Consider the following 23537-nt stretch of genomic DNA (forward strand, 5'->3'; position numbering starts at 1 on the left):
TGCGGTGAAAGTGAGCGGAGGCTGCAGGCGGCTAACGACTCGTATGGAATCCAGCTCACCTTTTGAGCCTCCCGGTCCTGCCAAGTGCCTACACCGTGCACGTCCTGCCCGGGCAGCAGTTTTGGGGGCTCCAAAGACAGCCCTGGCCGCTTCAATCATGCCACCACCTTCTTCAGCTTGCAGAAGAAAGGAACTGCCACGCTGTGTTCCCTGCCTAAGGAAAAAAGAGGAGAGGCGAGGAATCAGCCTCTTGGACGGGCCCTGGAGGGCTGACGGGCGCTGGCTGCGGGGACGGGGCAGGCAGAACCGGGGTTTCCCACCTCCCCAGGCTGCCATCGGCCAGCGACCAGAAGCCAAGCTACAGCAGATGAAGCCGGGTGGGAGCATCCCCCCCACTTTCTCCCGGGACACCCACCCCACCTTTCCCGACGGCAAAGCCTGGTGACGTGGGCTGGAACCGCGGAGCCCGAAGCCGAGCCACCTCGGCCAGAGCGACAAGCTCTCTCATGTGCAAGCAGAGCGGCTGGGCTGGCACACGCGTGGTCTGAACCCTCGAGAGCACGGAGCAAACCCTGAAGAGAAGCAGCAGTACCTGCAGAGAAAAATTTTAAACGGCTCTTGCCCTAGTCTGCAAAACCTGACCCGATGGGAACATTGCAGTTCTGGCACACAGGTACTTTGGTGCAGCAGTGTCCTGGTTTCAGCTGGGATAGAGTTAACTGTCTTCCTAGTAGCTGGTACAGTGCTATGTTTTGAGTTCAGAGCGAAGAATGTTGATAACACTGATGTTTTCAGTTGTTGCTCAGTAGTGTTTAGACTAATGTCAAGGATTTTTCAGCTTCTCATGCCCAGCCAGTGAGAAAGCTGGAGGGGCACAAGGAGTTGGCACAGGACACAGCCAGGGCACCTGACCCAAACTGGCCAACGGGGTATTCCATACCATGTGACGTCCCATCCAGTACAGAAACGGGGAAGTGGGGGGCAGGGATTCGCCGCTCGGGGGACTGGCTGGGTGTCGGTCGGCGGGTGGTGAGCAATTGCACTGCGTATCATTTGTACATTCCAATCCTTTCATTATTGCTGTTGTCATTTTATTAGTGTTATCATTATCATTATTAGTTTCTTCTTTTCTGTTCTATTAAACCGTTCTTATCTCAACCCACGGGTTTTGCTTCTTTTCCCAATTTTCTCCCCCATCCCACTGGGTGGGGGGGGAGTGAGTGAGCGGCTGCGTGGTGTTTAGTTGCTGGCTGGGGTTAAACCACGACAAGCAGCTGCCAGACTAGAGATTGTGGAGTTGGTAAGTTGGGAGAGAAACCCAAAATTTTGTTCAAAGCAGAGCCAATATCTATGAGTCACCTATGCAACACACCTATACCACAGAGAAATAATTTGCTCTTCTGGGGGACATTCCTAGAATGCAGATGGGTTTACTTTTGGTAAAGCTATGTGCTCAGATCAAACACACTGGGGTGAGACTTCTGCGTTTATTTAGACTAGCACCATCCAGAAGCTGTGCTTTAGCTAAATCATCTGCATTTGTGAGTCAAGATCCAATGTGAATTGCAAATAAACTGTTGTCTGCAGGGCTGCTCCAACAAGGGATTTAAAAAGAAAGGCTTTTTCCAGAGAATACAAAGTGGTACTCAGTTGATTTTGATTGTACCCAGAGAGGCAGGGATGATCTCCTTATTGGAAACCAACAGCATGCTGAAAATTGGTACCAGCTGAGGGGCCTTAGCAGAAAAGAAGAAATTAAATAGTATCAGTCCTTTGCAATTCAGAACCACCATAACCTTTCCAACCCACAGACCCCCACCCCGTTTCATCCTCTGCCCCTCAGGAACCCCCCCCAGCACTTCACAGCCACATCCCACAGCATCCCCTCCTGCTGGGGCATCTCCCGAGCCGGGGCATCCCCAGACGCTGTCAGCCTGGCCAGGGTCCCTGCGCTGGCTCCCACCGCCCTCCCTGGGTCTGTGCCGGGGCTCAGCCCGCTCCACTCCCAGGAGAGACGAGCACTGCGACTCCAGAAAAACACGAAGGGGCTGGAGAAACCCGGGAAGGACCACATCTCGGCCTCTCCCCTACCAGTGGGTCTGCCCTCCCACTAGTCCTCAGCTCATTGCAAAATGCCTAAAAACATGCTTTCGTGTTTCATTTTGAAGACATGGTCACCTTGGGGAAGGGGTACGGTGGTGCCTGCCCCCCTCCTGTGCCTGCTGCACGGGGCAGCGACATCCTGGGGAGCGCAGTGGGAGCAGCATCCCCAGCTGCCCCGACAGCATCCCGGTCACTGCGGGAGGGCACGGAGCAGGAGAAAAAGCATCAGCTTCAGGCTCGCTGCTGCAGAACCTCCGGAGAGCCACAGCCATGCGGCGTGCTCCCTAAGAGCCCGGCAGCCCGGCGACGGCAGGTCCTCAAGGTGCAACGTTATGGCCTGAGACGGAAAACGCTTCATCAACTTTATGAGCCGCTTCCCACGGTAATCCTCCCTTTTGTCTCTTTGGAGCCAAAATACTAAGCCCTGCCCAGAATAGCAAACCACAGGCCTAGCGAGCCTTTGCTCTGTGTGCTCAAATTAAATCCTGTTTGTTATTCTAACTGAGACCTAACGCAGGATGAGGAGCATGGCTGAAAACCAAATTTTCTGGAGCTTCCATTAGGTGCAGTCGTAGCAGAGGGCATCGAGAAGGAATGGTGGGTCTGGGCACTTCTCCTTCCTCCAGCGGCCAAAAGAAGGAAAAAGGAAATGTCCTGCCATGCACAGGGAAACCACCTCCATCCTTGCCTTGTAACTGCCATCAGATACGTTCTCTGGACATTTATTTCCATGCTGGATTTGCATGATTAACTGTAGCCGATTAGGAGCCATTCTCCTAAGTGCTTCCACAAAACAAGTAAGTGTCCCCATATTCGGGATGTGACCCATGGGCAATGCATCTGTACAGAAATGCACCCTCACAGCACAATAGTCTAAGCGCTGCCTAACCCACACCTTCAGCGCTGCCCTGGCACCACGTCAGACGGACACAAGTGAAAATGGCTGAAACCATTTTAAGGATTTAGGTGGTCAGCCCCTGGAAACCGTTGCAGCCCTACCTGCCTCCGCAGGCAGCCGCAGCCCCGTCCCACGGCCGGCTCACACCTCCCAGCTGGGTCTCCACTGCTCCTGGTCCTCACGTTGTGCCCCTTCCAGCCATCTCACCCCTATTTTCATTCTTTGTAATTTTTTTTTTTAAACCCGTTTATTTGGGGTTTCATCCATTTCATTTTGCATTCGTTTCACTTCTACATTTGCTCTCATCTCTTCTGTCTCATAAGACACTTGCTCTTGTTCTTGACAGCAGGCAGTTGTGCACATCACACACCCTGCTGCTGCCTTTAATTCTCTCCGCTCGCTGTACTTTCGGAGAGGACACAAAGACGAGGTCCTGACCTGCTGCGGCTATCTCTGCGGTTCCCACGGCCCTGCTCGCAGACGTGACCCCGTCTGTCCTTGCCAAATTCCAGCCCGGGCAGCCACCCTCTGCCAGACTGGACCTCGTCCGCCGCATCCACCGTGCTGCGTCCCGCTTTCCCCACCGTCGAACCGGCACAGCGCACCACCGGCCGCTGCCAGCACCGCCCGGCTCTGTTCGGGACGGGGCTGAAGAAAGGCAGCAGGAGCGCCCGCCGTGTTCCCCCGCTGCACCCGCGCACGCCAGCCGTGCCCGCACCCCCAGCACTCAGGCGGGGACAGGACCCTGCCGGAGCGCAGCCGCAGGGTGATTCAGATCATCTCACGATAACGACGATAAGGGTCGTTGCCGACAGCCACGCTTGCCCTGCTCATCACAACGTTTCCAGCCACCATCGCCGTTTCCAGCCCAGGAACGCATGGGAAGATGCTCCAGAGTTCTCAGGAGGAGCCAGGTGCCGTCCTTCTCCTCACCCGACCGCAGCGGGTGGCTGCTCGGCATCTCTGTCCCTCTCAGGGGCCTTATCTTAAAAGTATGATATCAACTTCACCCTTAGAAGCCAACTAGCAAGCTGTTTCAGCAATACTAAGGGGAAGAAGTTGCATAGTGAAAGGGAAAACTCTAAATCAAATGTGAGACGTGGATGTAAAAAAGATTATCCAAATTTTGAAGATGATGGGATTTGGGGCATTCGGATCACTTAGCAAGGTCTAGTCTTCAGAACAATGTTGGTCTCCCTCTTTTGGAAATCAGGTTTGTGGGTGTGTTTTCCCAGTCATCAAATCATATTCTTGGTTCAATAAAATGGGGTTTAGTAACTTCTGAAACAAAAGAACGTTCCACACCACACATATCTAGCAATGACAAAGAAACACCAGCACTGAAAAAACAGCTCCCTGCCAAACAGCCAGCCACCAAAGGGACTTTATCGTAGGTAAGACAGGTCATTGGATGCCCAATAGTTTTAATAATCAAACTTGCTTTCTACCTTCACACACTGAGTGCTCAGATTGCGCACATGGGTTGGGGAAAAGACAATTCCCGCATTCAGAGCTTTTCAACCAGAAATCCTGTTGCTCAAGTATTTAATTTGCAAGCATATGGATTAAAAGCAAGGCATCTTCGTGCTTAAGAATATTAGTTAAGTTAAATCTTAAGCTCAACATAATGTGGCAGTCTCCCTTTTGAGTAAGATAATATTTCTCACTATCAATTATTATTTCATAGACCCAAAGACCACCCAAAAATATGCTGGATCTATAAATATGTTCAGACATATTTTTCTAATTTCACTCATATGCTAAAACTTCATGTAAGCCTGCGAAAGCTATTCAGAACAGCTATAAATCAGATTTTGTAAAAAATATTTCTAAAAACCCTTTTCTCAGGCAGGTCCTCTGCTTCTGATCACAAAAACCAAACTGGAGGCTCTGGAGGAGAGGGATCAGAGTGCCGGGGAAGGACTGCCCATGCGGAGTCCTTGGGTTGTGCCAGCCCACCGAGGGCTGGGATCTGGTCGCAGAAACCGCCGCTGCTGAGAAAGAATGTGAATTCCTCACTGCTCCCCTCGCCTCTCGCTCAGAAACAAATTTCCTGTTCTCCCCCCCGGGAGCAGCGATGCTGGCGAGGTCGCTCGGGCGGGATGGGCCGGACCGCTGTGCCGGCGTTTTGTGACCCATCAGCACCAAACCGGTGAGGGTGGGACCGGCTCGGCACAGCATCGGGCACGTCTGTGCTCGGCCACCGAGGGTCTCCGCTGGAAACACAACAACGTGCTGCACAAAATAAAAACATCTTGATTTCGTTCAGGCTGCAAGGCCAGAGTCGTGCCTTGAAAGCTCCAGTTTCCTACAGAAAAGCAACCGTGGGCACTGCAAGAAAGGAAAGAAAAAGGCTCCTCGTTTCAGGAGCGTCTCCCCGATGCGCAGGACCTGGGGAAGCTGCTGCCTGCGCCCTGGCTCCGCCGGCAGCTCCGGGCAGCCTCGGCGTGGGGACGGCTGCCCCAGCAGCCTCGGCAGGCGGAGAAGCGGCGGGCAGCACCGCGATGCCGTTAAACCCCGGGTGATGATTTTACGAGCTCTCAGTGGCTCGTCCCTACCACCAAGACCTAGTGAGTCACTGCCACGCGGCTGCTCCTCAGCTGAAAATAAGACTTGCCTGGTTTGTCAGTGTGGCCTCTTTACGAGCATATTTGCTAATAAATTATTTCCTTTGTGGTAGACATCCCCCACAGACACCCGGGACCCGTCCCCTCCTCCTGCTTTGGGTTCCCACCGAAGTCAAAACAGGACCGAGGCTGCAGTGGACCGCCATGAAGACGGAGCAGTGGTGATGCCCTCAGGTCCCCGCGAACCTCTGTAATGCCGTCTGCCTCACCGGGGTCCCTCACAAGGAGAGCTGAGGCAGTACCTGGGCACCGCGCAGGTCTTCTGACTGATGAGGTATTTTAAGGAATCTTTCTGAGGAACAAGATGACATTTTCACGAGAAAAACTATCATGTCTCCGCAGTGAATGAATCTGTGAAACGTCTTCAGCTTTACAGCTATTTATAATTACTTGCAAGTCATTTACTTTCCAGTCATTAAGAGCTTCACTGAAATAAATAGCCTTCGTTCAGCTGCTGTTATGAATGGCACCAAATAAACCAGTCAAGCATTTTTTCCAGCAGCACTAAGAAAATTAAAGTCACCAAAAAAAATCCCAAATCTGCGCTGGATATGGGGATGCTATTGCTGAAATTCTGGTGATAATTAACAGTTTTGTAAGAAGCAGGTGTGGGAAACACAGCTCTCCGCTAACAGCCCATCGGTTCACCAGCACAACACCCCGGTGACATTTCTGCTGGCATACTCAGGTTTCACATCTTGCTGATTTTATTTAAGCCCTTCATTGTGGCCTCGGGCATTTATGGAGTGTGGCTTGGTTTCGCATCCAGTTTCTGGTCTATCCCTCCCACTGCCAGCCCCTCTTCTGCTGAAGTTCCCGCTTTCCTTTCTCCCCACAGAGATGCTCAGTACTAGTTTATCTGTTGGGACAGTTGTCCCAGCTCTGCTCTCAAAATTAGGGGCTTGAGCGGGTTGCTGCTTTCTCCATGGAAGTTCACTTCACCCGGGGAAAGCAAGACAGCCAACTCCGTTACTTTGAACCATAACCTAATGGTAGTGTTCTCGTGTTCACCATACTGCTGACTCTCCTGCTTGTATTTCGAATAGCCATTCCGTTATCCATTCACGCATGGCGGCCAGAAGACAAGCCACAGAGGACTGCATAGGTGACAATATATCTCACAGCAGGTATTTGCTGGAGGGGACAAGCGTAGCAAGGGAGGGGAGGGGGCAGGGGAGGGAAGCGCAGAAGGGATTTTCCAAGCAATAACCCCGTGAAGTCATTCTCTCAGTAGCATGCTGGATACCTGAGCATGGATGGGTTACTTCTGCTAAGGCTGGTGAAAAAGGGATTGGCTAGAACGTTTGCTTAATGTGATCCAAGAGAAAACAGACTTCTTAGACCAACTTCCAGACAGTTCAAAGGAGCTTCCAAAAGAAGGTGGTGAGGAACCCCTGTCTTTCCAGTCCTCTCTTCATGCCATGCATGGGTCCCGCTAGCTGCCAGGGCCAGGGCTGGACTCACCTTTCCCAGTCCCACCTGGACAAGCAAAGCCCCGGGGCCAGCACAGCCCAGGGCACGGAGCCCCGGCAGCTCCTGCCCCTCTCCCGAGAGCCGTTTCCCATCACACACCAGATGGGCCTTCTCGGTGCAGTCGCTCGCTTGCAGGGACCAGACTACACTATAAAAAACAGATCATACCCAGCTGGCTAGGGGAAAAATTAAATCTATGCAACTTTATAGCACCAATGTTTGCCATATCGACGAGAAAATAAACCCATACGCATTCATGACTCTGCCCCCAGAGGCGATGACATACCCACTGCTCAGATCACAATCTCCATCCCATTTCTATGGGTCAGAGAAGCGATTCGTGTGATGCCACCCAGGGGGCCAGAGAGTGCCCAAAAATCAACCAGGGGCTTTGCCTCCACTCAGCATTGCCCGTTACTACTTCGGCACAACAGCATCCCTTCAGCTTCCTCACAAGTACCGGATTTTGGCAGGAGCCAGCAGTGTGGGTGCGGACCCGGGAAAACGGACGACAACCTCCGCGAGGAGGCGGCGCACTCCGAATACCCATGAGGTGAATGCAGAACGTGGAAGGCTGGAAGGAGCCACTCCTTCTCCGTTTGGTCTTGCAACACTCGGGTGCCCGACTGCAGCGCCCACAGGAATGACACCCAAGGCCGTGGCAGCTTTGAAGGGTTTAAATTATTCATGGTAGAAACAACCTGCTGTAGTTTCAACTCTGATCCATGCTCAGCTACTGTAAATTGGCCTTTTTTCTGTAATTTTCAGTAATTTGTGTTATAAATCGTGCTGTCTGCCACAGCAAAATCATGATGCTGGGAGGCACGTCCGACATGTAAAAGCAGTAATTATCACTGCTTCTCACGGGGCCCCTGCCTGCCCTCTAAAATACGGATCCTTAGAAGCATCAGGATGAGTTTTTTCTTGTGTTTTCTCCCTCCTGCTGAGCAGATGCTGTTGCACAAGGGCAGGGGAAGCCTCACTAACCGTACCCGCTGCTCCATCAGCGATGCTTACCCATAGCAGAGAGGAGACAGAAAATCCTGTGGGTTGTTTTCTTCAGCATCCCTGCCACATTTCAGGCTCCACTGAATTCCCTTCAGCTGCAGTCAGGGTCTTTCACTCTTATTTCTGGAGAGCACAAGGAGAACAGCGGATACCAGTCACAGAGAGCAAACAAATATTTCCAGCAGATAAATTGTAAATTTGCTGTTGATAGTATTTACAGGCAGAAGTGCTTCTCAATGCAAAAGCAGAGCTCAGATTTCAGTGTCACAGTGAATCGGTTTCAAGGGCCTGTCTAAGGACTGATCATCACAGCAAAAGCTAATACAACATTTAAAAACCCAGTGAACCAACACAAACAATAAATAACTGTTAATTACTTATGGGGTATGCACTGAAGTTCTGTGAGAAAAAACATGGTTAAACCTCCCTAAATAATCTTTGTGAATTATTTGCTCAGCTGTAATTGGGAGGTGCATTAAGTATTTAATACCACTATTATTTGAAAAATATTTTAAAAGGCTTTTGTGAAGATTTACCACATAAGCAGGGATTCCAGCGGTCAGATGGGATGGTGGCCAGGCAGTTCTGTGCCGACTGGGGGAAACATTATTTTTAAAGAAGTTGCTTTACGACTGCAGCACTCTCCATTACTGTACAAAGAAGGGCTTCCCACGCAGCCCGTGCCAGCGATCAAACCCCCTAGGAAAGTGAAATATTTTATTTTAGTTCTAAATAACGTGCAATGACTTCCCAAATGCCTGTGACCGCAGTGGAGATGCTGCAGGTTACCTCGCTGGGCGGCAGCGGAGGGAAGCCCCTCTCGCACTGCGACAGGGTGGCTGGGTGGTCCCGGGGTCCTTCGCACGGGACGAAGCCGCCACGGCCGACACCGCCGTCCACAGACCCCCCTGCAGCCAGCGAGACACCGGGCACCCTGAGCCCCGGGGCTGCAACCTGCCAAATCATCCCAGGGTTTCTTGCTTCCACATTTCCTCAGCAGTGCCAAGGCAGATAGCAGTTAGAAACGTTGCCGACGATGCAACTACCTGCAGGAGAACGGCCCCAGGTACCCGTCTGTGCTTGCAAGCGTACGTGGGATTACCCGGGGCGGAGAAGCTCCCGAAGGCTTTGCGATGCCCTGCTTCTGGAGCACTTCAGCTGCAGAAAGCAGTGGCATAAAGTGCACCTTTGCATCAAATAAACTTGCCTTGCGTTTACCCATCTTCCGACAGCTATTAAACCTCGTCCTTTAAACAAATGATGAGGCAGAGTGGATGCTGGAGGGGAGCAGTAGTCAAGATTTGGTGAAAATGGCAACAGGTTGGTTTTAGATGCACAGCCTGCCTGTTTGCATTTTAGAAGTGGTCTCCAACTGGCTGCACAGAATATCAAGATAATGACTTAAAACACATTTACAAAGGGCTCATTTACTGACAGAGACTTTCCTTCAGAAGCCCACTGAAGGGTAGCCAGCATTCACCCGTACGAAGGGACAGCTACGCACGCGCTTGGCAGGAATTGAGGCAGCAGATGCCATCCTGAACTCCGCTTGCCACAACCGTCTTCCACGTTTGTGAATGCAAAACTCCAGTTCAATCCCATAACCCAGGCTGAATCCTGAAATTCTGCTGCTGGCTTGGTGCATAACTGTACAAGTGATTTATAATTATGGAGTAATTGAGAGCGTTACACAGGTGTTCATCTGAAGCCAGCATGCATGCAAACCCAGTTGGCAGCAAGAAGAAATCATAAGGTAAAATTAAGAAACCAGTTGTCAATTAGGAACTCATTTAATCTCACACTCTAACCTGAAAGAGAAGATTCCTTGGGGCCTTTCTGGGTGTGCGTGTTCATATGTGCCTATAAATAGTGTTACTCACGTAGAAATGGTAGCTTTATTTATTTATTTATTTATTTTTATAGTAAAGCAAGCAGACTGTGCTGTAGCTGGAAACCTTTGCAGTTATCCAATGCTAATCTTGACTATCACTTTCTTCCTACAGTCTGAAAATTCAGTTTCACTTAAAACCTTCCCGATGTTTTTTTTGTTTTGCCGTTTAGCTTTCCTCATGTATCTGCCTTCATACAATTTTGCGCAAAGAATTTTTCTTGTTAGCAGCGTTGCCACTGACAGACTATTATTTGCTGGAAATTTCAACTTTTAAAATTACCAGCGATAAAACCATAGCACAATGACGGATGCAGAGATTTTACCAGGAAGAGTCAAATCTGTATCTTATATGAAGAGATACTCTAAAAAGAGAGATTTCAAACTCATTCAAAGTATTTACAGACAAGCAATCAAGTTATCCCAGCTGGACAAGTTACACAGCTGCGGCCAGAGGCCACGGGCAGGGTCCCTGCACACACACACACACACACCCCCACCCACACACAAAGCCGCCTACGGTGACTTACAGCTGCGCAAATGCTCTGGAAAGGGGTATGGTCTTTGAGCTGCAGGATCAATTCAAGATGAAATTTTCTATCTGAACAGGCCAGGCAAATGGTTAATAAGAAATACCCGTCCTGAACACGAGGAGCTCTCAATGGCGACCTCGCACGTTCCACGTGAGTCCGAGGCCTTTGCCATCAACAGGCGCGGAAGTTCCCGGGCGTGCCTATTTGGAACACGATGGGCTCGTTAGCAAAGCATTTTGCTATACCCAAAACTGGGCTGAGCTCCAGAAACAACGTCATCGGGCAAAATTGTGTTCTACGTAAAGCCTGTTTAATGGGCAGGGGGGATAGAGGGAAATGAACGGTAAAACATTTCAAACCTGTTAGCAGCAGAGATGAGAAGGTGTCCAAATACTCACCTAAACGTATCATTGCAATGATTTAATCAATTTCACCCAGCACCCAAGAGTTAGGTTCCTTCAGCAACAGCAGCCCCATTTCCAGTGCTAGTCCCAGCGATGCTAACCCAGCTCTGCATGTATAGAGGAACAGACAGAACACATAATACAGGAAAATAAATACATTCCTTTTGTGAGGAGTCAATCACAACTCTCACAGTTTAATCTTCTCCCTAAAAAGGTGACAGTTTTCAGCTCATCTGTGCCATTCTTGCATAAATCTGTATTTTTCTTAGAGAAATTACAAGGTTGGCAGAAAACCTGATGCCCACGCAACTAATTGTGGCACAACATCATATTTAGGCAGCACTTGCCCTCTCAGACTCACTAAGCAATTGCTCATGTACCAAAACCATCAGTTTGTTTTTGCCTGTGCATTTGTTTTTAAGTGCAGAACTGCAAATACTTTCCAAAGAGAGGCTTATTCAGCATCTGTGGGTATGTAGTTGAGACATCACTCAGCGTCATAGCTGCCATGCCAGAGGCTGGGAATGATAAATGATGCTCTCAGACAGTTTCAGAGAAGCCGCTGGCATCAGGGGGGAGGTTTCCGCAGAGCCTGTGGGGATTCGGCGTTTCCACGAGAGAGCGAGCAGGGCTGCTCTCCATGCTCACCACAGGGCACGGCGCGATGCCTGGCAGAGTGATGTGCACGGGCAAGACACGGCAGCAAACGCAGCCGCCCTCGCATCCCCATCCCTCGGCGCTGACGGTCTCTGCCAGCAGCCAAAGGCAGCAGACAGCTGGAAGCTGTGCTGGGGTGTGTGCTGGAGTGGGGGGTATATTTAAGGGTGTTTCTGCCTATACTGTCTGGTATCGCGGCTGGCATTTAGGCTCTGAAAGCTTCAGGGTGTTATTAAAAAGGTCAAACTGAGAAATACTTCAGGCTTTTTTTTTTTCCCCCCTTTTCTTTAAATGCACCTTTTGAGCTGGTTTGGAAGGAGGCTGGGTTTCAAGGTTTCCTTCTTCTGAGCTGTCTAGCAGGCACAAAATATCCCAGTGAAAACCCAAGCATTTTCTAATAGATGCATGGAAAGGTCACCTTTCAGAAAATACAATATGGCCGAATTTGGTTCTCCATCAGTCCAAATATACAGTGCAAACACAGGCTCTAATTTACTAAACCACAGACTGAAATTAGTAATGGCTTTTTGCAAAAAGAAGAGCAAGTACACTAACAAGGGAGCATTTGGGACCCCACTAAACCCACGTTATTGCACCTCAGTATGCCATTACCCATCACGATCCTGGACACACCACTGCCGACAGCCAGCACTGCGGTACGTTGCGGCTCTACACCCGCCGACACAGCTACAGCAGCCGGGACTGGCGGCATCGGGCAGCAGCCACCCCCCATGGCCATCGTGCACGTGAAGCAACAGCTCCAAAACGGCTCCGCGGCTGGTTCAAAGGCTGATCCAAACTCTCCCAAAATCACAGCAGTCCCATTTCCAAAGGAAAAGTTGGCAGAACGCTCTAGTCTCATTTTGAGTGTTCACAAGCTGGAATTTCAGCCGCGTTGCCACCCAGATCCTCCTTACCAGAAGGTGCCTTATGAATTGCAAAGGGAGACCGAGATGCATCACGCTACCTCGCAGATGTCAGCTGTGAATGCAAACCAGGACGCATTAACTCAAGGCAAAAAATGGTCTGCTTGTGTGGTAGATGGGTCAACAGAAGCCCTGAAATGGTTCTCGCTCCTTTATGATCCTAACACACACCTAAAATAACAGAAGTCGCAGAGGGAAGAAAATAAAAATAAAATCAGACTTACAAGAACATCTCACAATGGAGTCTTTCATTCATCAGAGTTAATATCCTGGAATTTATATATGATATTGTACTTTATCTGATCATTAAAATAATCGATTAAAGCTGCCTATACTGGAAAGTTAAGTTTTCTTAGGGGAAGAAATATTGCCTTACAGTGTCCTCCTTGAATAACAAGTTTTGACAAATAAAATGCTTAAAGAAAGTGAAATCTTTATTACATTCTGCTTATTGCAAGCAGGAGATTGGATGGATTAGTTTCATTTAACTTACTACCCCACACAGCTCTCGAAGGCAGGCTGGGAATCCCAGCTGGGCATCCCTCACTGTGCAGGCGCACAGGGGTCGGGATCTGCTCCAACCCTCTCCAGCCCTCTCAGCCCGCTCCCACCCAAACTCATCACATTTCCAGTATCACCAGAGATCCCGCTGCAGCTTCTTCAGAAGGCAGAGCGCTGTATACTCTGAAACACCTCTGTTCCCACGCTGCTCCCAAAGAACAGCAAAGCCAGTGCTAAACCCTTTCCAAAATCCTGCCCGTGCCTGTGGAGCCCTGAATCCCTTGGCAACCTGGCTGGTATTTGCAGAGAACAAAGTAGATGCACATAAGAAATAAACATTTTGGGTTTTATTTTAACTGAAAACAGCTCTTTGGGGAAAGCCCACCACAGATCCAAGATAGCAGGTCACTCTGCGGTTCATTGCAAATGACAACAGAAGGGTTTAAATTAAAAACATTTGCAAAAGATTAAACCATCGTTAGGAAGGTTAAGGTCTCCTCACATGTGCCCAGGCTGACAGGAGGGGAACCCTTCGAAACGCACACCAAAGAGGGACTACACTCTAGCTTTCTGCTTGGAGAAATAACAATTTGATTGAATGAATGGAAGGAAAACAGTCATGTCCAAAGCTTAGGACTTCTTCTACATTAAGGAGTATAGCTTCAAGGGCAACACTTTATCTTGCATTCTTCAAGTGTCAGGGGACAGTCAGGACCGTGCCACTGCTGTCTGGGACCTCCGCAGCTCCAACAGCAGTTTCCCACCTTGCTCTGCTCTGGAGGGTTACAAAATCTCTTGCCAGCCTCCAGCCATCCAGGACAACGCTCACAACGGCCTGCGCAAGCCTTTTCAGCACTAATACAGAATGTGTACTTCACATTTCATATGTTTTTATTCACCTTCTATATTGATTTTTTTTCTTAAGTACTTTCTAGCCTGTACTTAATAAATTAGACTCTCCTTTTTGGGTATTGAAATACATTTTCATCTCACATCAGTAGTTATTGCCATTAACTACAAATTTAACTCTGCAAGTGGCACCTGGTTCCAAGGCTACACAAGAAGTATCTGCTATTGATAAAACATGTTTATAGCCCATTCACTATATTAAAACAAAAAGCTGCCAGGTAGTTAAGTATTGCAGGATCCTAATTTTCCTGCCGATCCAGCAGAGTTAAGGACCTCACGCAGTACACAGCACCTGGACTACAATTTCCAGGCTGACCTTTAGCGAGTTGGCCATGGTGCAGTGACTCAGCATGCCAAGGGCTCCCAGCCTTACAGCCCCCTGCTTAAATGTGTAATTGTGCTTTAAACCCAAGACAGCAATTCTACAATTTCAGACACTTGCTGCTGCCCAGGGCAGGCTGGTTTGTGACGCTGCCCAGAGTCACAGCCGGGGTAGACTGAGCCAAACAGAAAGGGCACCTCCTCCAGTTTTATTAGAGGTATAGTCACATTCCTCTTTCTAGCTAGATCGCATGTTTTACGTTCTAATAGTATTGATAGAGTTTTTTGATATCATTACCATATTAAAGAAAATGAAGTGCTGCTAACTCAAATATAATTAAAACATAACAATAAAAACCTCCAAGGGATGCTCAGTAGATGACGTAAACTGATCTATGCGAATTTCAGACACATTGACCATTATGCACAAAATGCACAAAGGCTAGCTGCACAAAATTTCCATCTGTCTTGTATTAATTGCTATCATTAAAAGGTAGACCTAAACCCAGAAGTCAATAATTATTCTCTTTCAAAAAGTTTGCTTTTAGTAAAAAACAAACAAAATCAACTTCCTGTTTTTCCTCTGCATCTACTTACCTCAATGGATTTACTACAGTTTATATTCACCGCAAATTTAGCCTGTTCTAAACAAAAATACTGCCTGCTACCGTGGTCTAAGGAGGAATATTTTTGAAAGCAAAATGTCCAGTCCCAATTACAGCTATAATCTACAGTCAAAAGACACACGACCCTCAACCTTAAAAAGGTTTTATGCTTTCTTTGCAGAGTTCCTGATGAAAGGCTATGACCAAAGCTTCAGGACTCAGTAAGAACATCTTTGAGTATTTTGCATGGTATGTATTTTGCTTACACGCTGTATTTTTAAAAACTTACCCTGTTGCTCAGGCTTACTTTAATTTTATTGCATTTCTTTATTACAAAGCTCCATCACCTTTTAAGAAAGATAAGGCTTTTTAAAGCTAATATTTATTTTAAAGCTAGAATACCTAATGTTCAACAACCTTCCAACTTCTTTCAAATTTAGTGACTTTAAATCAAAATAATGACATATACTAATGAGTAAGTTTACATGGACATATTCAAAAAAAAAAAAAAGGCAAAGGCAAAGCACATTTTTGCAGAACAGAAGTCTGCCCCATCCCTCAGCTCCCCCCACGCCTCCCCACCAGCTGAGCCGGGTAACTGGAGCATCAGCATCTGCCCGACCCCAAGCAAAATGCTGCCCCACGATTGCTTCCAAGAGGGCAGAACAAGCTTCTGCGAGGTGCGAGCAGGAACTGCGGCAACACGCAGACCCGTGTCCATCAGCGGTGAGGCTGCTGCGTGGCATGAGTCAGCTCGAGGCTCCAGCAGGACTCCAGCACTTTATGCCCCATCTCAGAGTTAGATGGCCCACAGTGCTGTAAACAAAAATCATCAGCACACCAATCTGGTTATTCTAAGGCAGTTTGAATGACAGTTATGTGAAAGTACAGCATTTTAGTTAAGTACCCAGATACACTGAAAACTGGAAAAAACTAAGAAGTATTTCTCAGCGTTAAGCCTTCTGCACAGTTTTAAGCTTCACATCACTGTAGCGCTAGCTCTTCTTCCGCTTTCTCTTGGGAAGCAGTTGATTGCTTTCTGGCATTCGGGGCCGACATGACTTTCTTTTGTTAGCTCTCGGACCCAGAAAACTGCTTCTGGAAAAAAAAAGGGGAAAATATGGGTTTGAAGATGCTCTAAACATGGCAAATACTGAAGGCTGTATTAAAGCGCTGTAAGCAATACGCAGGCACGCACACGTGTATGTGTTACTGGTGACAGTGAAGAGAAATACTACTCTGTCTTCTTGTTCAAAGATGACAACGGCACCCGCAAACCATCCCGTTCACCCTGAGCCCACAGGGACAGGGGAGTCACGCTGCCTCTCCTCCCGTCACCAGGCACCAGTTTGGAACAGGAAGGAGCAGCAGCAACCTTTCAAATTCTTAGTCCATAAATGAGAAGAGCCCCTGGCGCTGATGAAACCACGATTACGTTATATCAGAAAAGGTTGACTCGAAACAGAGCCATCCCCAGCAGCACAGCCACTGAGGAAAAGGACGAGTGGTTTTGGTCACAGTTACCCAAGAAGGAAAGCGCATGGGACTCCCATCTTTAAACAGGCTCTCTTTGCCAGAGGCTCTTCTTATTTATGGGCAAAGAATTTTCCACTGGAAACTCAAAGAAGTGTTTTCTTTTTAGTCATGGAGTTAATTTTAAAGAAAAAAAATGTTAAACTAGCCATATTTAAATTAGGCAGCTAATTTCCATCATTCAGCCTCAGAGCTTAAAATTCCACATAGTGTTGACATGAAAGATATTGCTCATCCATCAATAGCTGTTACTAATTAAACATTCCTTATAAATGCACTCTTTTTTTTATCATTTGCTAGGATGAATCCATCCTGCAGGGACTATTCATTTGGCTTAAACTGGGAATTCACAACTGAAAATAACAGCAGAAAACACTCAAATGCCAAAGTCCATGTCTCTGTTGGCTGCCACAAGATATACACTAAAAGAGATTAACAGGAACAACTCGTATTTCAGAGCTCAGTTCAGCACCATGATGGAAACAGAACTCCTGCATCTGAGACCATTAACCACATCCAGGAAGGTCAGTGCAAATCCCAACACAATCAGATTTAGTCTGTACCTCTGGACAAAGCATTGTCATCAAACGCACATACCTGCAGAGCGCAGAAGGAAGAGACGATGCATATGCACCCCGCTATCCAACCCTCCCCCAGTCCTCAATGCTACAAACCTTACAAGTTTCTATAATGCACGACGACTGAAGGCGCAGGCCTTTCCCTCCCAGCTGTACCCTCCACTCCCCGATTTCCATCCCCTGCATTCATTCAGTGGAGAGGATCACTCATTTTAACCTAGTAGCAGCTAAGGTTTTCAAAGTTAGTGAAATTAGAGATTAACAAAACCTCTTTCTATATGTCACCTTTTTCTCTGCTGCAGTTCACAATTTTGCATTATTTAAATTCAATGCAAATGCTAAGGCTGAGTTTTGTGAAATCTCTGAGCACAGTAATGCATTGCCAAAGGCAGTCCCACGCCAAACTAAAACGCACAGGCTAACTGATGAAAGGATTCATAAATGGATACACAGATGTTTTAAGAGTGCCATGATACAAATTATTTTTTTCCTTTAAATTAAGCTCTAAAGCAGCTGTTTGCAACCAAACCCAGGGGAGCTGTTGCTCTTTGTATCCATCGTACCCAACTCTTGTACATGGGCCGTATCTTCCATTCTAGGTCAAGGAAAATTTGCCTATCTCCATCCAGCTCTCTGCAGCTGTATGACAGAGCAAAGGGTAATTAACCTTGGTGGTTAGGTCGTTGTGAGCCTCTGATGAATGACAGTGGAGAAGCACACTCTTTAGGGACAGGATAAGACATGGAAGTGATACACTAACCCTTCTCCAGAGCACATGGCATTTGGCCACTGATGAATGAAGGATCTCGAGCCGGATGGACAACTTGTCCAATGCAGCATTATCACCCATTAATCACCTTTGCTTTTCCCATCCTAGGGCACTTTGCTAGCTCAGGGGCACACAGCAGCCTTACAGTTCTCCAAGCCAGCTGGAGCCTTTCAGCTGCACCCACTGGTACCGAACGGCCACGGCCTTGACACGCAGTTTCCCACAAACAAGACCACCTCCCTGGCCCCACACCGCCGGAGGTACCACTCCCAACAGTCCCAGCTAGCAAATGAATCTGAACAAAATTAACTCCCAATGGTCTGCAAAGCACTTCCCAATGGTGAGACCAGTCTGACAAAACAATGTAAGGGTTTTTCTCCAAAACTAACTGCATTAAGTAAAGCTAAAAATACATTAAATGCTTAATGTTTTTTCCCTAAAATTAATTGCTGCACTTGCCCAGAGACATTATTTGGCTATGAAGAGCAGAAATATATACACAGACAAGGCTGTGAAGGAAGGGGCGTTTCTTATCAATTTTTATTTATTTATTTGAGATCTTCTTGTCAGGTACAATTGGCACACTGGCACAGTTTCAGAAGAATTGCTTTGCTTGCTTACTAATGAATTGTTGAGGTCTAGCTTGAAATATCCTGTCTATCGGTTGACAGAAAACTGGTAAGAAGTAATTCCTGGGATTTGGTAAATTATTTCAAATATGATTATATAATTAATACAGAGAAAGAATGCTAATTTGCTGTTTGCTATTACACTTCAAGCCTCTCGGTATTGTTTTGCATTTTCTTCACAGGGATGCTGTGAGCACTCCAGAGGACTCTAACCCTGCTGTGCTACTTTCCATGGCACTGTGCGATACCACCTTTACAAGGACTCGGTTATGCCACAGAAAAGCATACTAAATCATGGTCTGCAGAACTCCAATAGCTCTGTCATGATAAGCAGTCAGTAATATAATGATCTCTTCATTGCCACGTGTTATGAGGAAGGAGCTGGGCCACAGCAAGCACTCGCAGGCAGGCCAGGCAATGATGGTGCTGGTGAGTGCAGCAGAGGTGGACGACCGCCCAGGCACTTGCAGCCAAGTATCCTAAACCCCGATGGGTTTGTATGGCATGTTCTGAAGCTGCAGAATGAAAATCAAAGTTGCATTCATCTGTACTGTTTTACATTTGCTTTGGCACAGCACTGTTCTCTGTCTTAAATCAGTATTCTCCCTCCAGTAAATAAAAACCTAAACTTGATTACCTATTTAAATCCAGAGAATATTATCTCAAAGTATTTCCAAATGTCCTTGTAGCTTACAATGTCAAAGTAAACTCTCTGTAGCAGTCTTCATCTCATACCAAATATCCCGCTGACAAAATAATTATATTTATTTGAGTTTAAAGTGCTTGAGGACAACTGATTTTCATTTTTACTTCCACAAATACTTTTACAATCCTGCCTCTATTTATAAGTATTTCATTCACTTTATAGATGACCTTATACCTTTTATTATACCCAGATTTTGTTCTATAATGAAACATCCCATTTTCTACCTTTGTTTTGCTGAATTTAAGATAGGATGCAAACATTAGAAAAAAATTAACATTGAATTAAATGAGGAATTAATAAAATATTTTCCATGCAAATAAAAAATTTAAAACAAAGAAACTGAAAAAATGGGGAAGTTAATTACAACTTCCACTAATCTAAAGCTTTGTAACTACCACTAAGCCAGAGAAGACATAGGTCACAGAAATCTATTCCAAGAAATAACTGATTAGAATCAATCTAAAGACCCACCCTGCAAATACTATGCCCTTTGTCTTAACTGGGACCACTCACATGATTTATAGCTGCTTATGTAAGTTTGGAGAGTGCTTAAATAAGATGCTTGTGTAACAGTGGGGCCCAAGAAGGCTGCGAGGTACAAACAGCAACACAGCTGCACCACCTCCACGACTCGCTCGAATATCCAGACAACACACCACTCTAGCTAGATACCACCTGGACACCTCAGTGTCACTGTCGTTATGTATTTCATTACAGTTTTCTTACTTATCGAGCCTTTCAGAAATAAACAAATAACTAATTCCTGGTAAGTAATATTTTAAGTTGGCCAAAGGGACAGAATCTGCACCCAGTACCAGCACTGGTGACTTCAGAGGAGTCTAAAACCAGCTTGTGCCTCAAATGCCAATATAGAATTTGCATAAAACCAACCAGTAACATATCTGAGAAAACACATACCTGCACGAGAATCACTCCACTGAAGCAGTGTGACATTTCACCAGAGAAAAAGGTAATAATGTCCAAAAATATGCTGGTTCATGAGGTTCCACTGTATTATGGGGAACTTGTGGAAGATGCAACATATTCAAAAGGCTGAAAAGGGGAAATAGAGCAGCTGGGCAGGGGTGACAGGACACAGAGAGGCACAAACCAGACCAAAACATTTGTTTTTCATAGAATGCCCCCCAGGAGGGTCAGCTATAGCAAGGCCTCAGATGGAACACCAGAACAGTGTGTATATGGAACATTGTTTTTCCCTTTTCCTCCAAAGGAGGCTAGTAAAGAAAAACAACTAGAGGGATTAGAGGCATAGGGAACATGACTTAAGGGAAGGTTACAGAAACTGGTTTTGTTTCCTCTGGAAAAGATAAGACTGAGGAGATGTGGTAATAGTCTTCCAAAGCGTAAAATTTCCACTTCTCTCCCTACCAAGCTTATACATGTAACTCACTTTTCAGCAAAGAAATAACCACCCTTTTAAAGATGGCAACAGTTAAGCAAATTATCACTAGGAGACTGTGGAATCCTCACCACCAGACATCTACATCAACCCATTAAATACAAACCCAGCAGCCCCTTTCCCACTATCGCATGGACAGGATTTATGAAGAGACCAGATAAATGACTGGAAGCCTAGTAATTCAGCAAAGCCCATTTGTGTTCCCAAACTCCATCTGACATTGTTTTTACTATAGTTACGAGGAATACAAATGACTGCACCTGCAAATCTTGAGACAGAAAAATATTTTCTTATTCATCTGGCACCTCTGCGGGTTTGTCTTGACCTGAACTTAAGCACGCCAGATGTCAGCTAACACCTTCAGACAAGAACACACATATCCTGAAAGTCTGGAGAAAAAACAAGTGGCATTGCCAATCCCAACTACTCTAGAAAGCATAATATAGACCCCAAAATGACAGAGCAAATTAATTCCTTGCCTTCTAAAATGAGCCTCCAGCTAGTTTTCTCTAGCTTTCTCTAGAAGAGGAGAACGATGGTTGCACACTGCAGACACGTACTCATCTTGTTGCCACAGCACCCTTCTTTGGCAGGCAGCCTCCTCCACTGCTCCATCTGGAGCAGAGGTCCCTTCCTAGGGAGCAGCTATTTTTTGAACCCTGTGACTTGACTCACTCTCCTGAAGTGTAAAGGGTGCAAAAGAAAAAACAAAATTCACTAAAAACAAAAATCTCTTTTGATTACACAATATGTAATTACAGTCACAAAAATATGATTCAGAGATTTGCATTTCTTCCCAAAACATCACTAAGCAGACTGATACTGTCATCTGCAGACACAAAAATGGGTTAAACAAGGAATCATTGCCTGGAGATTTTATTTAATAAGGACCCTTCTGAATGCAGGGTCCATGTCAGTGTAATACTACATGCTCATCAAGCCATGAACCTGCAACGTCTTAGGCATTTGTATAATCCTATATGCCAGCAACACACTGAAGTCAGAGCTCTTCAGATATATAGCTGTTTATAGGAGCAGGTCACATGTGATTCAAATTTTTATGCCTCACCATTTAACACTCACCTGCACAAAGATGCTTGCTCAGGATCAGGAACTTAATTTATATTTGAAGGCTTAAAACCTTACTCTGTTTCTAAGCTTGTATTTAAAACCACTTGTCTGCCAATAAAAATTAAGTCACCAACAGCATAGACTAATAAATAAGTGTGGTTCATGGGGAAAAATAGGTAATGATTGGGGCATACCTATTCAACTCAGGGAACGAGAGACAGAGACCATAGAAAAAAAGGACTTGGTTGAAATGGCTAAAGGACTTGGCTTTGTGGGGCCAGACAGAGCTGAAGTAAATGCATTCTTCTGAAAGCAGTGAGTTAACTGTCACAGATCAAGTGCCTTCCTAAAATGAACCTGGTTAATATACACTATCTTGCTAATGTGGGACGGCTGCTTAAATAGTCTCCAGATAGTTAAGAGTTAAAGGTGATTTTGATTGAGTTAGGTATGTTCTTTGCCCAAAGAAAAAGGAAGTCAACTATTTTAATAACTAACTACAGAAGAGCAAAGGAGCATTTAACTCCAAACTGTCTTACAGTGGAATATTTTAAAAGCAGGTGGAAAAAGTGTCTCCCCACCGCATGGCTGAAAAGACACACTGAACTAGGACAAAAATTAACGCATTCCAATCTTTGATATGCTTTCCATATCTGAGAGCTTTCTTTTTAAGAATTAAGGCAGTATTCAGAAGTCTTCCAAACTCTGCACAGCACTGTTAGGCATTTCAGAAGGTCTGAGCATCTGCAAGCAGAAGATACTTGGTGCTACCCGGTACCTGCTGCAGAGACTGGTACAGCACAGCAAGCACCCAAACCTGACTCGTGTGTGAGGGGAAGGCACCAGCTGCCGAGCTGCACGGCGAGGAGCCACCGCGGCAAGGTGCCCTGCAAGTCAGGAAGCTTCTGGGAGCATAAGACTGATTACTTCAGGGGTTTTAAAATAGATTCAACTTTGGTTTATGTTCATTTTAATTAGGGTAAGAACATTTTTGTACTCCTAGACTTTGCTCCCCTGGTTACATGGCATAGTGCCACCAATATTAAAAACACAAAGCAAATGTACTTGACCTTCTACAAAAATGTGCAAATGTTAGTACTTTGGTAAGTCAGATCCCTTCCCATATCTTATGATGCATTTTGTAATACTGAGGTTTGCTTGTCCAGGGACAAGAAGATCCTGACTACATACTACACAGTCACTATCCCAATCTCGGGTCAAGTCAGGTACAGATATGTTACAATGACATTTCTAACACCCTACCTTCCTTACCTTAGGGATGAAGTGAACTTGTTTCTCACAACACCAAGGTACACTTCGAGGTAGGCACGGATCTTGAATTGTAACGGTGCACAATTAATGACAGACTGTCCTTTTTATTTTATTTTCTCCACACAACAAAGTCGTACAGGAAATACATCTACCAGGTATCATTTTTAGAATTTCATTAAAAGCTCTACAGAAAAGCTGCAACTGTATTTAGGAGTGAAACTGAGCTATGATTGAATGGCAAAGTCACTATAAAAGCCTTTCATCAAACGCCACATTAATTTTTAGGCATTCATATCTGATACTGCCCAAGGAACTGACCCAAACCTGCAGTCAAGTTAGCATTATCCATGACCTATTTGATGTCCGCATCAGAGAACCGTGAGACTTTCAATAAGTGCTCACCAAGAGGTTACCAAGAGCCTGAAATGCTGCCTCAATTTCATCAGATACAGAGCAATACAAACTTAGGTCCTTGGCCCAATGATATTACTCCACGGCAATTGGATTTATTACTTAACAGATGAGAAAAGCAAGAAAAAAAATGCTTTTGAAAGTTCAGAGAACATTGAAATTGTGCTTAAGTAAGTTTCAGGAAAGGAATGAAGTTTTGCTAAAAATATACTCTGAACTGCCACTAAAATATCCCTACACTGCTCCATTTGTGCACTTTTACAAATAAATAGCAAGGATGTCATATACAAATACT

General features: G+C 46.1%; 1 protein-coding gene across 4 annotated transcripts in view; it reads right to left on the reverse strand.

Moving 5' to 3' along the window:
• Positions 1-13350: 13350 nt before the first annotated feature.
• RAD18 (RAD18 E3 ubiquitin protein ligase) overlaps positions 13351-23537 on the reverse strand; it is a 66435-nt gene continuing 56248 nt past the window's right edge. Inside the window, exon 13 of one of the 4 annotated variants that reach the window (XM_052777792.1) lies at positions 13351-15948. In XM_052777792.1, the coding sequence (XP_052633752.1) occupies positions 15849-15948 (100 nt within the window). In that variant the 3' untranslated portion in view covers positions 13351-15848. Of the gene's footprint in view, positions 15952-17055; positions 18878-19963; positions 20122-23537 lie in introns of those variants that run through there. The other 3 variants (XM_052777791.1, XM_052777788.1, XM_052777789.1) reach the window with 3 other exon arrangements.

This window comes from Harpia harpyja, chromosome Z (genome assembly GCF_026419915.1).
Source record: "Harpia harpyja isolate bHarHar1 chromosome Z, bHarHar1 primary haplotype, whole genome shotgun sequence".
NCBI classification, from domain to species: Eukaryota; Metazoa; Chordata; class Aves; order Accipitriformes; family Accipitridae; genus Harpia; species Harpia harpyja.